This window comes from Sminthopsis crassicaudata, chromosome 1 (assembly GCF_048593235.1).
Source record: "Sminthopsis crassicaudata isolate SCR6 chromosome 1, ASM4859323v1, whole genome shotgun sequence".
In the NCBI taxonomy this organism is placed as follows: Eukaryota; Metazoa; Chordata; class Mammalia; order Dasyuromorphia; family Dasyuridae; genus Sminthopsis; species Sminthopsis crassicaudata.
In genome coordinates, this window is record NC_133617.1 from 198,797,748 (window position 1) to 198,815,316 (window position 17,569).

Genomic DNA, 17,569 nt, shown 5'->3' on the forward strand with positions numbered 1-17,569 from the left:
ACCTATGCATATGTACTGCCAAAGAAAATGTTATAATTATAAAAATTAATTTAAAAAATGCTTTAAAAAAAGAGAACTTGCTTAATAAGACTTCTTTAAAATGTTCTCAACATCAGTAATAGAATTCCAAAGAATATAAAAATGAAATAGAATATTGTTGTCCTTTGCTTTTTCATATATGAAAAATTTTAAAATCTAAGGTACATAAACAATAGTTACAACATGTCCTATGAGAGCAACTAAATGCTATATGTTATTTTAGGAACAGAATCAATGATGAAAAAAGTTTTAGAAAAATGATAAAATGAGGAAGGCTTTTGGTCATAGTGCTCAGACAGTGCTTTGAAAAATAGTATATGTTTATATCTAAATAGAATGAGGTGTCACTGGCTAAATTAATAATGCAAACTTGAAAAATAGCCCCAAGCTCAAAAGACCAATTATACAATGCTTTTGTAAACAAATCTATGATAATTTTCCATATTTATGTTTTTTCATGAATAATAATTATCACTACTGCTTTTTCTACCCAATGTTGGATTTATAAAAATGAGCAAAATATTTTGTAATGAAGTAAAAATAATTCTTAAATTTCTGATTATTTTGTTTTATCTGAACATAATGCTATATACATGTTGACATGACATGAATTATCACCTACTTTGTGTCAGGTAACTTTGCTCTCCTATTTATCATAAGGGCATCAAAACCAAAATACAAAGAAAAAAAAAAACTTCAAAAGTACAAGAAGAGTACTACATATTGGTGGTAATAATAATAATGATGATGATGATGATGATGATAAATGAAGTATGTGAAATAATAAAACAATAAAAGAATTATGAGTATTCTATATATTTAGGATTTCTAAAATGTCAGAAAAAGATATGAGATTTGGAAAGATCACAGGTTTTTGAAAGTTTCTGCAGTGACAAAATTATTCTACATGTTGATGGTAAATTAGGGCAAGTTTGCTATCTATTATATTCTTGCAATCAAAAATATTTTTATGTTTTCATCTCATTTGTGCCAATCTCTTAGTGGAAGCATAGATCAATTCAACTAGTTCAACTAATTGTGTATTAAGCTGAATGTTATTCAGGTCATAACTTTAATTCCTGGTAAGTAACACCACTTTGAGTTTGGCTAGAACTATAAACATACTTTCTAATTAGATAAGTTCACAGGATCCGAAAATAAGTTCAATACCTTTGTTTTATAGACAAAGAAACTGAAGCTCAAATAGTTAAGTGATTTACCCACACTTAAACTACTTATAAGTGCCAGAAAAAACATTCCCGTTCAGATTTTCCTGATAAAAAATTCAAGAACCAAACCTCAAAAATTGAAACTGTCACCGTACTAACCAGAATTAAATAAAATTTGAAAAGGAATGAGCATCAAAGTATTTCCACTTATAATAGCTATTTATGAATGGAAATAAATGAGTATTTCCTAGAAATAAAGAAAGTTGAAATGCATGCCATCTTTCTAAAATATTAATTTAAAATACTCATTTTCTGATTTACAATGAAAATTACTTAAGGTGACTAATAAAAAAATAAAAAGGCATCTTTGTTGAATGCAAATTTCATCTCTTATTTCATCTCTTATAAGAGCATGATATTTTACATTTTTATTTTTAAAGAAACATGCTTAATGGAAAGTTAATGTTAAAAATAGTAATAAAAGTAACTGCCTTGGCTACTATGTACCGCACAGGTTCTTGAGAATTTTATCTTTACATTGAAAATGACTTAAATTGTCTTTTTGTGGATAGAAAGTAACAAAAGACTATAGAATTCCATAACTACAGTCACCCAAGAAGCAAAACATTATAAACTACAGGAACCTTATTGTCCAAAAGAGATGATATCATTTGATGAGAAGAGCACTAGTTAATATGATAGAGTATAATTAATTTCTTGTAAAAAAAAAATACAACTTCTCTATAACATTCCCTTATCTAAAAATTGAGGGATGGGACAATATGATCTCTATGGGTTCAACTTTAGGCATCAACTATTGTAAGATTCTAGGCAAAATGTAAGACACATTTTTATTCATGGCTTTCCTTAATTTAAGTGAAAATAACTCCCAAAATGTGAATCCCGAAGTAGGTAACCTCAGTTCACCACCATAACAAATGTGTCAAAAAGTAATAATGTCTCCCCAGGTGGGTGACTATTCAAAGCATTTAGATATTAAAACAATGGAAATTTCAAAAAGATAGATGTCAAATGGAATAAGAGACAGCAGATGGAACTGTAACATTTACTATTACTATGAATGCTATAATCACGGCTTTAACAGGAGTTTTGAACCATATTAAAAATGTGATCATAACTAAAAGTGATTAATCAATTACTCTTAAACCTAATCTTAAAAAGATACAGTACATTTTAAGTTTATTTTTTCCCAAAAGCTTTCATTATGGTAACATCATTTGTGACAAAGGAAAGTTTGGATATTACAATCCTTTCATGTTTTGTTGTTGACATAATATAGTCCCTAGTATATTGTAGTTCAAAATCTTTTTCAGTATCCTAAAACCAATTCCACACCAACTACTAGAGAGTGGCCTCTTTTGCTACAACTTCATGTTTCATAGAATCATGCTTTTCTTGACTGACTCTGTTAGCCTTTCTCTGTTTCATGACCACAAGTACAAAGAGGGTAAAGCCTCCCCTTTACTAAAATAAACCCTTCTCCCCCCTCCTCCTCTGCCACACCCTCTCCTCTAATTGCCAAATGGCATTAAAGATAGATCATAATCACAGCTTCCACACTCACATCATAGACTTCATTACTGACCTCTTTCAAACTGACATCTAGCCTAGCACTTTATTAAAAATTATTATCTTGAAAATATTAATGATATTCTAATTATCCCTTGCTCTGAATTTTTTCATTGACTAGCTTCCTTGATGCCTCCTGCCTGAGGACAACCACACACATGTTCCTAAAATTCTCCTCTTTGTTTCTATGAAATTGCAATTACACTATGCCTGCTTCTGCCTGTAACTTCCCCTTTTAATTTGTTCAAAAACTCTTTTCTTCAATGGTACCCCTCTTTTGTTTTGATCACTAAATTACCAGGTGCTTGAAGACTGAAACTTGATGTTTTTTCCTTCTCCTCTATATCACAAGTTATGATGACTTCAACTATTCAAGGTGCTCATTATAATGTTTATATACATAAATAATCATCCATATGATCCTTAAAATGATCAGGTAGTTTAGTAATGCTGCCAAAAAAACATATAGCACTAATATGGCATAACATTTCTAATGGATTTATACTGATTCCCTGAAGATGTGTCAACAAGATCAGAAAAAGGAATATAGAGTAAAAGTTAGGTTTTAAGAAGATATATTCGAGAGAAGAAATTCAAGGACAAAGGAAACAATCATAATGAAAAATATTTGGATGATGCTCAATGGAGGGATAAATGGATGTAATTTGTTTATTGATAAAAGTATTTTGTGTGCTTTGATAAGTTACTCTCCAAATATTTATGCATGTTGAACAGGATTTCACTTTATGTTTTAGCAACTGGCATTTTGTTATGATAACACAGCAATGCTATTTATTTTTGTGGGTTTCTTTTGAAGCCTGAAATTTTGCTTAAGCTAATAATTATCCCAATTAGTATATCTACTCATTCCCTAAAATTTCCAAAGTAAACTATCTCATTAGCAAAAATGGATATTATCTCTTCTTTGACTACATCTATGGCTTTAATTTCTTTCTGTTATGGCATGTTTTTGAATTATATCAATAATAGCAATGAAAAGGAACATCTTAATTTTACTCCTATATTTACTGGGAAATTTGTGGTGAAGTTACATGCTTGTTTTCAATGTTAGATAAAAACATTTCATTTAAAAAAATTTTAAATGCCTACATATTTTATGGCATTTTAAAAGGCCTGTAACTTATAGATTTTTAGCATAAATGAGTACTATACTTTGTCAAAGCTTTTTTGTATCTAGTGAAGTAATCATGTAATTTGGAATATTTTGTTTTTTAAATATTATTTCAGACAGAATTGTAGGAAGACACCAGTATAATGAGTTGTAAATCAGTGAATGAGTACATAACAATTTTGGAAAGAAGTTTGGAATTACACAAATAAAGTTATTAAAATGTTCAACTATATACTCTTTAGGATATAAGCCTACAAGAAGAGTCCTCATTACACTAACTGTAGTCACAAAAAATTTGAAACAAAGCGATTGCCTATTTCTTGGGGAAGAGTTAAAGTGTTGAGCATAAATCTGCTGCAAAATGGAAAAATTTAGATGATGGGGCGCCAAATGAAGTAAGCACAGCTCAGGAAATAATATACACAGTGATTACAAAATGTAATAGAATTAGCTACAAAATATTCAGAAATGAAGGTTGTAAAACTAAAAAGATTAAAAAAGGACAAATCTGGCCCCCAAAGAAGAAACATTGGTCCTTTGCAAAAGTGAAGGTTCACAGATGAAATACACTACATATACTCTCAGATTTTTTTGAAACATTAATATATTTGGTTGATTATTTTGTTCTCACTTTTCCTTTTTTCTTTAAGAAAATATTATGTGTTTTGTGGAATGGTTCTCTGAGGAAAAGGATAAGAAAGGAAATTCTGGTAAATTAAGAAATAGGTCCAAATAAAAATTTATGTTTAAAAAAAAAAAAAACACCTGCAATAACAAAGACAAGAAAACCTAGGAATCCACTCAGTGAGAAAATACAATCTCCTTTCCAAGGAGAGTGGAATGACAGTCAAATATTTCTGAATAAATATTCTTTCATAAAACTAACTGGAGGTAGTATAGTACAAAGAACCATGGATTTCAGCTTGTAAGACCCAGATTCCAATTCATCCTGCTTACATTTGCTTTATGACTTTAAAAAAAACCATTTGGGCTATTGAAATTCATATTTCTCATTGGAATCAGAAGCAGGATTTCAAGCTAACTGACATCTTTCTATGCATATATTCCATTTTGTCTCCTATATTAGCAGTATCATTACTTAACACCCCCCCACACACACACACATACATACACAGAGACAATTTTTGTGTATGTGTAGGGAACATGGAGTTAGAACATTTGGCTCAATTAAAACTAAGTTAAGTCAAATCACTTGAAGACAAAAGAAGAAACTGGAAGGAGAAAACCAGATTTTAAAATGTCAAACACTTATCATTGAGAAAATAAAATATTGAATTTCTATTTTCAATTGATTCCATTCTGTAATTGATTCTATTCTCTAACTGCCTGAGCCATGTCTTTGAGTTAAGTTCAAAAGTTCATGAGTCCAGAAGTTCAGTCTTCTCTCTCTGAGTTAGTTTAAAAATCAGTTATGTTATAAATCACCTTAACGCAATGTGCGTTATCTCTATACAATCTAATATACTTATGTACAATTAGGAAAGAGCTGCTATCTCAGTAAGATGCAGGTGGGTAGTAGGAAGCCTATTATGTCCACAATACTGCCTGTCCTTCAAGAAAGTATGGTCAGTTATCACTGTGACACTACCTAGCCATGCAGTTAATTATCCCCCTAGCATCTAGGAAATTTCTATAACAACAAGATGGAAGGGCTGTTGCTAGTCTTGCATTCCAGAGTTCCATCCAATCATACTGTTTTCTATCTTCCATGATACTTCAGATTTTGCAATCAATCACATTGTTTTCTTTCTGTGATGCTTCCTGTTCTTATACTTCAAAAAGTTATATGTAAAGAGATAGGTCTCATGACTTTTGGCTGACTGAGGAACCAAAAAAAAAAAAAAAAAAATCAATTGGTTAATTACTAACTTTACCAATAAAGTGAACACAATTAGGACTTTGTATCTTCATTTACCTTAATTTCAATCATGATATAATGATTCTACAGCAAACTATCATTTCCATCAATGTAAATGGAACCAAACTATTTTAACTCTATTTGAACAGTTTCCAGTATTCTACATGTACCAGAAAGTAGGAATGGCAATATAGAAAAGAAAAATAGTAAGCAGATAGATAAGGTCAAGTAAATACCAAGAAGGTCTAAACTGAAAAGAATACAAATTGAGAGGACTGAGAGATCCAAAAATCTGAAAGAGGTTATGATTTCAAGTTTATAAAGATGATATTATCAAAATAACATGACTGTGATGATAATTAATACCTACTCACTTGTCCATTTTCTAATTACTACAAAAACTTAAAATGAATCACACAAGTTTGAAGCATAACCATAATGAAAATATGACATTGTATTAACATCATTAAGCTCTGAAATACTTCCACAACATCCTAAATTCAACTGATCATAACTGAAAAGAATAGCATAACTATGCACATAGGAAAAACTTATTGGCAAGAGAATGCCTTTTATACAATTATGTAAAATTCAACAAAAAAATTATAAATCTAGTCAATCACTATATCTATATCAACCTTTGTTAGACTCCATAAGACAATGAATAGGGCCCAGAAATGAATACACAATAAAATAGGATGGTTTAAATTAGAAAAATTGTGCATCTTACTCAATGAACATGTTCCAAATTTAAACAAAAATGTATAATATTACCATAAATATTTTCACACTGACTCAAGAAAACAGCAAATCACAGAATACCAAAATCTCTAAATAACAATATTTGTGAATTATATAAATAGCAATGGAGATATTGATACATGCTGAACATATATAAATTATAACATATTGCTAATGACTAAGTACTAACCAATATATAGCAATAACATGAGAATACACTGTTTGCATATTATCATTAAGCATAAATGTTAAAAGTATTCAAAAAAGGCTCCTCAATCCCTGTATGGCATTGACACATTCATATATTTAAAATCTATATTTACTAGTGATTTAAGTAATTTTCAGAACATCAACTCAGCACCTGTTTCTTAGTAAATGATTACCTGTAGTCACACCAGGGACATCTGTAGGGTTTTTCTCCTGTATGAACACGTTTATGTCGAGTCAGATGGGACTGGGTTGTGGAGGCAAAGTTGCACTCATCACATTTGAATGGTTTCTCTCCTATAATATATCAAGAAATGCTATGAATTGGCAACATACTTTTAAAACTCATTTTAGAAAATATATGAAGTGGCAAATTGTTTAAAGGTGATGTACTTTCAATGTACTTGAAAAGACCAACAATTGTTTATTAATACATCTACATGATAGAAAAATACAAATTAGTTAAAATTCCTCTCATCACTTTCTCTCCAGCTTTGTCATGTACATTCTATACAATATTATACCTATCTTACTCCCTCTTGAATATAATTCCAGAGTGGTAGAAACCATGTCTCATCTAAAGTTTGCTTTAGCCATAGCACTTAGCTCAGAATTTTCTAAATAGTAGGCAATTAATAAATAAATAATAAATTTCAATTTCAACGATATGCCAAGCAGTGGAATTCTCTGGACCAGATTTTTGTAGTTGTTGTTTATTACTATTTCTCAACAATTTCCAGAACAATTGGATTTGTAACTCAACAAACAATATAATTTATTATTATGCCTAGCTTTCTACAACCCCTTCAACAGAAACCATTTCCATCTCTTATCATTATATGATAGTTGAAATGTACTGTAAGTTTTGTAAATAGCTTGATATATTTGAACACCTATGGATCCTTATAACAACATTTCTGGGAGGCAGGAAATCCAGGTATTCTGCAACACTAAAGGCCCATTGATTATCATCATAAAGAAAAGGGGAAACATACATTATTCATCAACAGTCAAGGTGGGTATGGAGAATTGGCTGATTGTGTCTATGTTCAAGAATCTCAATTAACTTTAAAAACAATTATTTTCAGAATTTGCATTATTATTTAACTTACAGAAATAAAGAAAAATAAAAAGCCAAGTTGCATAGAAGGAGAGGGGGAAATATTAATGGAACAAGATTAATGGTCAAGATTTCAAATGCTTATAAATGTGGGAGGTAGGGATCAAAATGATTCATAGAATAGGAAATAGCACATATAAATAAATATCAGTGGAGATTTAGACTCAGGAAAGGTTTAATTGAATGTAATTGGGTAGATTTTGAACAGATAGATTGCCCAAATCTGAGTTATTATTAATATATCTTTGTCTAGTTTTATAGAAAAGTTTTAAAATCTGTCCTTGACCCTCTTCTATTTGATAGATGAAGATGTAAATACATGCATGTCAAATCTTCAACTGATATGAATCTAGGATGATGATTATTAAAAGAACTGGGATAAAGATGATGCTGACTAACAAGAAGAATGGATTAAATTCAATAATGAATGTGGGTAATATGGCTGGAAAGTTGATGAGAAGTGAGAGAAACTGGAGTAGTTTAGGAGAATGGGTCAATGGTGAGAGAAGGCAGATAAGTTAATGAATAATATGTTATATGAAGAAAAGTATAGAGGCAATACAAGGGAGATGATGACATTACTTATTAGATTTATTAGACAAAATCCATACTAGTCTAACTCTAGATGGCACATTTTAAGATGTGAACATCTGGAACATTCCTAGAGAAAAATCAAAATAGTACTACAAAAAGCCATTATGAAAACCAGTTGAAGACACAGAATTATATAGATTATGGAGGAGTGAACAGAGAGACATTATGGCTGCTTTCACATATTTAAAGGTTATCATGTAGAAAAGAGATTATTATTCTTATTTTGATAGACCTATAAAGCAATAGGGAGTGATTATAAGAAGGCAGGTTATTATGAAGAAACTGAAACACTGTTTTTCTTTTCCTAAAAGGAAAGGGCAAAATGTGTACTTTCAGAGGTAAATTAGTTTTCTTTTTTCTTTTTTTTTTTTTAAGAAAAACTTGAAAAATGATTGTTATTCAACACTAGAATAAATCAAAAAAGGTGATTTGTGTTACTGAAATCATTTTTATAAGTTCACCTTTTAAAACAGAATTGACCACTCCCACACCCAGAACTGACCACTATTTGTCTCTCTCTAACTCTCCTCCCAACACCCCTCAATTATATTACTTTCTATACCTACCATCTATTTTTTTCTTTTTATTTATTATTTTTCCCCAAATAAATAGTAATGTTTTACAATCTGGGGTTCAGATTGTACAATTGTTTCAAAACTATACTAAAGCGAGTACCAAAAGCTTCTTCTATATAAAGTCAATTTCCGTCCCTTAATACCATGAACAATTATTTGTCACTCTGATCCAAATCATAATCACTCGAAATTAGGTAATAATATAAAGTAATTATTACACAATAACAATATAGACCTAATTAGTCTTCCTGTTACGTCTTTCTCTAATCAATGCTTCTCACAGTTTCCAAAAATCTTCTTCTGGGGGCACAGTTTTGACACCATCAGCACAAAAATGTTTGTTTGGATTTTTTTTTTTTGTTTTTGTTTTTTTTGGAATTCTCAAGGACAAAATGCAAAATACTAAGCTTGGCATTTAAAGTCTTTCAAAATTTAATTCTGAGTAATGTGAAACATTGGTTGGATATTAGATGATATATTGTGCATCTTTGCATCTACATTTAAGATCATAGGTTTTATTGCTGACCCTTTTCTTGGATTTTAGTTGTATAAATTTCTGGATGTTTTATCTCTATGCATATTCCCATAGAATTGTTATTTTCCATATATCTAGCATAGTAGATAAGCTTCCTTTTATTCTTGGGTTTTTTTTAATGATATTTGCAAGGAACCAGAGAAAAATATATCTCCCTGCTTTGTTGAGGAACTATCTGTGACTGTTCAGTCATTTTCAATTGTGTCCAACAATTCATAACTGTATTTGGAGGTTTCTTGGCAAAGATACTTTTTTTTTTTGTCATTTCCGTCTCAAGCTCATTTTATAGAGGAGGAAATTGAGGCAAACCAGGTTAAGTGACTCACTTAGGGAACACAGCTAAAAAATGTCTGAAGTCAGAAATATGAGTTTTCCTGACACATGAACTTGATCCCCTGTAGCATATGGCTGCCCATTTGATTTCAAATCTAGACCCAGATAATTACTAGCAGTGTGATATTGCAAAAGTCACTTCGGCTTCTGTTTCCTCATCTGTAAAATGAGTTGGAAAAGAAAATAGCAAACTATTCCAGTATTTCTGACAAGAAAACTCCAAATGAAGTCAAAAAGAGTCGAACACAAATGGAATGACTGGATAACAGCAACAAATCACATGGACAACCAGGTGGCAAAGTAGATAGATTGCCAGACTTAGAGTCAGGAATACTCATCTTTGTGACTTCAGATGTAGTCTCAGACACTCACTAGCTGTGTAACCATGGCCAAGGCACTTGACCTGGTGTGCCTTAGTTTCCTCATCTGTAAAATGAGCTGGAGAATAAAATGACAAAGCACCTCTGTATTTTTCTCAAGAAAACCCCAAATGCAATCACAAAGACTTGGAATACGACTGAAAACCAATAAGAAAAATGATCCTATTACTAAGGTATTCTAAGTCAATTTATTCAATTTAACATCCAAGACATCATAAACTGAATGATATCTGAAGTTCTACCTCTAAAATTCTCTGATTTTATGACTACAGAATTCTTTCGATTCCATGAATATAAATAAATCCTCCCATATTAATATAGTAACATTCAAAAGTATATTCTTGAGTTTATTTCCTCTTCACTAACTATATCAAAGTGTGTTTGAAATTTTTTTTTTTGCTACTTATATCACATATGCTATTTGATGGACTATATGCTTAAACTTATTTGTACTAGTTTATCACAATGAAAAAAAGATACAGTTTGACTAACAAAATTGAGATGAAATTTAAATTAAAAATCATATCAACATTCATTATCTTTGAGATTTAGGATGGTATTTGTCTTTATATAAAATGGATATTATGTATTATTACATAGTGCTATATGTATTTTTTGCTATAGGTTTTCAAAAATCAACTCAAATCTTAGTACAGAAAAAAATTTTTACTGAATTTTCTTGAAAAATTAAATTCTATGGTGACAGTACTTTTTTCTAAAAGTTTTTCAAAACTGCATAGAACAAAAGAAATATCAATATACAAAATACTCTACATATATTTAACATATATACAAATATACACAAAAATATATTTGCAAATATATATATATATATATGTATGTATGTATATATATATATTTTTTTTTTGGTCTTTGAGAGGAGATCCTTAAATTAAATGTTGAATACTTTAACTTCATGTTAAATACAGCTTATTGGATAAAAAGAAACAAAGCATCCATTTGAATAAAAACATATGTTGTTAATGGTTTTTAATTAAATTGACCTAAATATGACCTACATGACAAAAGATTGGAATGAACAGATCTGGTCATATACATACAAGCAGTAATCTAGATAGATGGAATGAATAAGCCCTCTTTAAATTTTTAATATCTAGTGCAGATTACGGAACTTGTCCTTATCTTATATAAGGTTAAAAAAACAGAAATATTTTGAATTACAGGATTATGATTCCAATAAAATATTGTCATGACTCCATAAACTATATAAGCTTCATGCTTGATGGAATTATATATAGCACCATAAATGGTTGCTTCCTTGTTTATTCTAATTGCTTAGGTGTACAATGTCTGGGTTACAAAATCCTTACGCTATCCATTATTCATAATTAGGGAGGGCATCTCTGAGAAAAATATTTAATTTTATGCACTATACTGTTTAAGTAAATGGTGTAAACTAACACCACTCAAATTCTCATTTTTAACATTAAATATTTTTAGTTCAGAGGTTTAACACAGGTCCTTAAAAAAGTTTCAAAATAGTTTATTTCATTTGAACTTCTTTGTTTTTATGACATCTTAAATAAGGACAATTTATTTAAATTATAACAATACTAAGGATAATGGTACTTACATATAAAAGCCTAATTTTTTAATGTTGAAATTTGACATGAATGAATGAGCACATGCAATGTACGCATTTATTAAGCAGGCCAGGCTATAAGATTATGCATAAAAGATGCCATTTTACCTAAACTTTTTCCTAAATATAGAGTGAGCCTTAAGAATAAAGACTCATAAAATTATATATTATTATTATTATGAATTTGGCACTACATACTTTTATATAAAAAGACAAATCACAGATGTCTACATGATCCAATGAAACAGACTCAGTTTACTATAATCCTGATTCATGCCTGAAAAAAATTACAACTAATAATACTAAGAGATTCATAAAGAAATGGGAGATGTTTTCATTTGTTTCTTTCAATACATGGAAATAACTGTTTTACCTCATTTAAAATTGTATGGCATGACTTTGCTACTACTAAATATACCAGTTAGTAATGTATTTCAAAGGACTGATTATGAAAAAACATATGATGAAATATAAGATTGACTTGTGCAAGCCATAAAAATAGGATCTATTAATAACTTAGAAATTTGATATTTTTTATTCTGATAGCTATATTATCTAATATTTCCTTCTTTTTAAATATATTGAATCCAAAAATAGATGATTCAAAAGACATATTAACAAAATCTGGCAGACTATCTGATAGTTAAGGCAACCTTATAATAAAACTATTCCTTTCAAGTAAAGAACTTAAGAATGGGTTATAAGATAACAAACTTTCAGCATTAGGTAAGACAGGTACCTAAGATACTGAATTTGTCCAGAGTAAGAGCCAACAGATGTCGGAGGCCAGATCTGGACACAGGTTTTTATTGACCAGTTTTGTATCCAAGATGCAAAACCTCACATAAGACATCTGCAGCTATTCTGAACCTCAGAATGTACATGGAGTAGTACTTTCTAATATAATTAGCATAAATATTATACTCTCTTAGAGAATCTTATTTAAATTTAGTATAATAATTATACTAATTTATATTGTTTGAGTTTTACATAAAGACAATGTAATGCAGAGGTCAGAGAGCTTATCTAAAGGTCAGCAAGACCAAGACTGGCAGATAACATAGCAAGTCTCATGATGATAAGGGTTAGAAAGTTAATGGATGATATTTACTTAAAGTTTCAAGGTTTAAAAAGACATCATCTCATTTGAACCTCACAGCAATTCTTTGAGGTTGATACCTTTGATATTACAGATGTCATGGCCTTCCTAAGGATCTATATACATGTGTTATACAGTAAATGTCATATCTCTTCCCATCCTACATATAAATCTATTTACTGGAGTGCTTTATTTTCAATTTTTTTTTTCTTAAAAGTTAATAATCTTTGCTAAAATAGCTATTAAAAAATGCCTTCAAATATATGGACCAAAGAGAGTACAAGAGAGAAAAAAAAAAAAAAAAAAAAAAAAGATGTAAGTCCAACCACAGTGTGGCTACAGACACAGAGCAGGAATGCTTTTCTGTACCAACTATTCAAAACTGACTACACTCTTCCTTGTTTTTTACACCTCTTTGCTCCAGACTGGGGGTTTTTGAGCTGGGCAGGACTCTTCAACTACATGTGAGGATTTGCTCCCTTGCCCTTGAATCAAGGGTCTATGACAGGTGATAAAAGTAAATCTTAGAATGGAAGATGTTTTGTGTCAGCCCCCTAGACAGTTTATATTGCAGCAGGGAATTATTTAAGCCATTTAGAGAACTTTTGATACCTATCCCTTTCGAGCCTGATTGTAATTTGCTTGGGTACTCTATGTACAGGGTAAACCACGTCAAACAAGGAAACATCGGAGAAATATAGATTCTAAGTATACTGTATGAAGCCCATGCCAGAAAAAATGTTGTTTGTGGGATAAAAATATTGTAAATCCAGCATAACAGCCCCAAGCCTATGCTGAGTTATACTGGGATGTTTTCTTTGAAGCAAATAGACTTAAGAGCTGATTTTTGTGTTAAAGAATCATCTCTGATTGTTTGTGCCACAGAGGCAGATAAATGCCAAAAAGACAGATACCTCTGTCTCTAAGACATTGTCCTGTATAGCATAAAGTTAATAGCAAAGTAATAAGGAGCCTCTGGTCCTGACATAAAATATAAAGTTATGCCTGCTAGATGCAAGCTTCATGATCTATCACCTGTAAATGCCTCTGATCATAGCATTAGTGTCTCCACTGGGGTGGCAAGAGTGGAGCACATGCCAGATCATGAGAGCCCTGCTACACTGACAGAAGTATCATGCAAGAGTATTATGTGGCTCTCCAGGGCCAGACCAGGTTGGGATGAGGTTAGCTACTGCTAACATTTAAATAATCATAATTCAAGTGGCAATAAACTGACAAACTTTAGTATTAAAACATAGAGCAGAAGTTAGATTAGTCAATGATGTGACTGGAAACTATATCTACTGCACACCAGAACAATATTTGATACTATAAATATTAAATCCTGGAAAGAATGCATGAATATATTGGAATCTGTGGCTATTCTTAAGATTCATTTTCTTGGTAAACTTAGTAAACTCAGAAATGTCCATACTGACTGAATATTAACTTTTATTTCTTATACTATTGACTGTATTACTTAGCACAGGTATTACTGAAGACAAGATATTTTGTTCCTTGGAATCACCATTAAACTACACAGGTCAAGAAAGAAACAGCACCAAATAGAGTACTTTCACATAGATTTACTGAAATTAATTTTGTATGTAAATGGAAGCTTATTTTTAGAAACTTTGTTTGACAAATCTTAACCAAAGATGATTCAAATAATGAAAAGCAATCTTTACATATACATTTCATGAAGACTTACAAAAAGAAGAAATTTTAATTAAAATGAGCTACTGAGAAAAATTAAAGTCATGAAACTATTTAGTCTTCATTCCTGAGGAGCCTATTTCTTTCCCCATTAAGTTGTGCAAATAGGAATACATACCAGTTGCAAAGAGAAACACTCTATACAACTACAGCCTGAGTCTCATGTAAAGTTAAATTCATCTGAAATATTTAACTTAAAAGGATAATTGATACAACAATGACAACAAACTACAGTCTGCTGCTCAACCTAAAACTAGAGATATGCCATCACTAATATTCACCCAGGATCCTTTAAGGTGATTCTTGCTAAGCAGAGAATAGGTGCATTAATCTAGGCCAGGAGTAGGGTGGGGGTGGGAAAGAAGGGAGGGAAAAACAGAGGAAGAGAGAAAGAGAAAGAGAAAATATGAAAGAGAGACAGAGAGAAGAAGAGGAAAAAGGAGGAAAAGGGGGGGAGGGAGGGAGGGACAAGGGAAAATGGAGAGGGTGAATCTTTCCTTCTATTTAACATTAATTTACCAAAGACACCTGATCCCCAAGATGTATAATTTAACAATTTTTATATATAAAAAAACAGGTTATTTAAAGTCTTACCTTATTCAAATAACATTTGCTCTAGAGCCTAAGCATACAGATTTTACAAAAATGAAAAAAGGCAAAGCAAATGATGAGCGCATGTATTATTTGTGTTGGAATATTTTATTTCACTTGCTTTAGTTTCCACACTAGATGATAAGCTCTTGCTGCAGAGAAAATACCAAAGGGCAAAGACAGCCCTACTGACCTGTGTGCTGCCTCCGATGCTTGGTGAGGGCATGCCTCGTCCCACCGGCAAAGCCACAAAGGTCACACAGGAATGACTTCTCGCCTGTTGCAACAATAAACAGATGAGGGACTGCGGAGGTCACAGATCATTAAAACATATCTATCAAGGCTTTCAGGGTTACTAATTCCTCCAATCAAATGTTTCCATGTAAATATGTCAAATGGGAATGAAATTACCACTGCGGTTTATTGACTGTGATAAAATCTGAAAAGCACCACTGAACATAATTACATACTTGTCAGACCCATAAAAATTAGCTTTATTATCAATGGAATGGTTTTGTACAACTTCATTTCTGTTAGATGTCTTCCAGATGGGGCTGCTTTATGCACTTGAACAGTTTTTATGCATATCCTGATTTTTTACAATTCCCATACATCTGGCCTCTCTGTACTGAGTAAAGATTGCTCAAAAAAGTTAATATACAGTATATATGATTCTGCTTAAATAAAATATATTGAATTTACTAACAACTTAAGGATGTGGAAATTTTTTTGCTTGATTTGATCAAGGTCTTCTTTAATACCTTTTTACTTAATAATGTGAATTAAATGGTTTTCTTAAACATACTGAAGAGCTCAGAAAACAATAAACTCCACATTACTCACTCCCAATGGAATTAAATGCTGTTTATGTTTCAAAAACTTTCTTGACATGAAGAAAGCAAGTTTGGGGACTACTATAGAAAATACAGAAAAATTCTTTTGTTCTTCTTTAATGATATTTCTTCATTCTAAGCCTAATGGCTATCTACAATTAGAGATAAATTTGGCAGACGGCACTTATTAGAAGAGTATAATTGATAATTTTGGAGGGTGCTTTTATTTCAGCTAACACTTTGCCCTATGGTATTTATAAACCATATCTTATATCTTTCTACTATGGCATATTTACTCAATAAGTACTGGCAAGATAGGCAGTTTCATCCCATAAGACTCACAAAGAAGGGCATTATAGAATAATGATACTAACCTTGGAAAGATTCAATGAAATTATAGAATACTTTTCCAAATAAAAAATAAATCACCTTTACCTACATCACTAATTTAGAAATTTAATGCAACAAATTGAAATTATTTTTGGAGAGGAGAAGGGAAGGAGGGAAGGAAGTGGCCAAAATAAGATCAGGTTTCAGCTTCAGCCATTTTGGAATTACCATTATAGTTTTTAGTAAGAGATTTAAAAGTCCATATGCTAATGACAGAATAGCTATTGTTATTAAAAACAATCATTCCTATACCTACATTTCCAAAATTTATAGTATAAAAGAAGAAAATACAATAATGACTATGTAAACACAATTACATTTAATTCAAGTATCCAATGTTATATTATCAAATTATTCATCATAATTATCAGTTATATATGCATCTGAGCTAAAAATATTGTTTCATATAATCATTCTCCTTTTGGGGGTGGGGGGTCGAATTTATTCCTTGATATCATGAGATCATCATAGAATCAGAGGAATAGAGTAGATGGGCTGTGAAGAATAAAGTTTAATTATAATTAAATATTCATTAAATTATTTAATCAATTTGAGTATAAATCTTTCTGACTAACTATAATATCAATTAGATAGCACTGAATATGGAACTCTTGAACATCACAGAATAAAATTCACTCTAAAATTAAAATATTGCCTTAATTCTATTCAAATATTATTCTCTATCTTCCATAGCTCGGATTGTGTGGGTAACAATTTGGGGTGTATTGCATGTAGGTAGTAGTCTTACATATGAATGAAGATAGAGAATCACTACTTTTGGAAAGAAATCATATTTTATTTTTCTACTTCTTCAAATTCTTGTGCCTTGAAATATAAAATGTGCATGAGCTATAATGGTAATTGCCAGAAAAGACTGTATACTGAGTTAATTCATTTTGCATATGTGCAGTTTATATTTAGAACTTTCTGATGTTTGAATCTACATGCTTATTTAATGCAAAGAAAAATGGTTTCTCATTTTTCATCTGATTTGATTCTAGATACATTAGTGACCTTGGTTTCATGACATGTAAGATTTCATA

At 30.8% G+C, this 17,569-nt stretch overlaps 1 protein-coding gene across 3 annotated transcripts in view; it reads right to left on the reverse strand.

The window, feature by feature from the left end:
* The window catches only part of ZNF407 (zinc finger protein 407), a 614,546-nt gene that overhangs the window by 227,182 nt on the left and 369,795 nt on the right, over window positions 1-17,569 (reverse strand). For all 3 annotated transcript variants that reach the window (XM_074273803.1, XM_074273819.1, XM_074273810.1), the window contains 2 exons: window positions 15,497-15,580; window positions 6,934-7,054 (listed from right to left, as the gene is read on the reverse strand). In XM_074273803.1, the coding sequence (XP_074129904.1) occupies window positions 6,934-7,054; window positions 15,497-15,580 (205 nt within the window). The remainder of the gene's footprint in view (window positions 1-6,933; window positions 7,055-15,496; window positions 15,581-17,569) is intronic.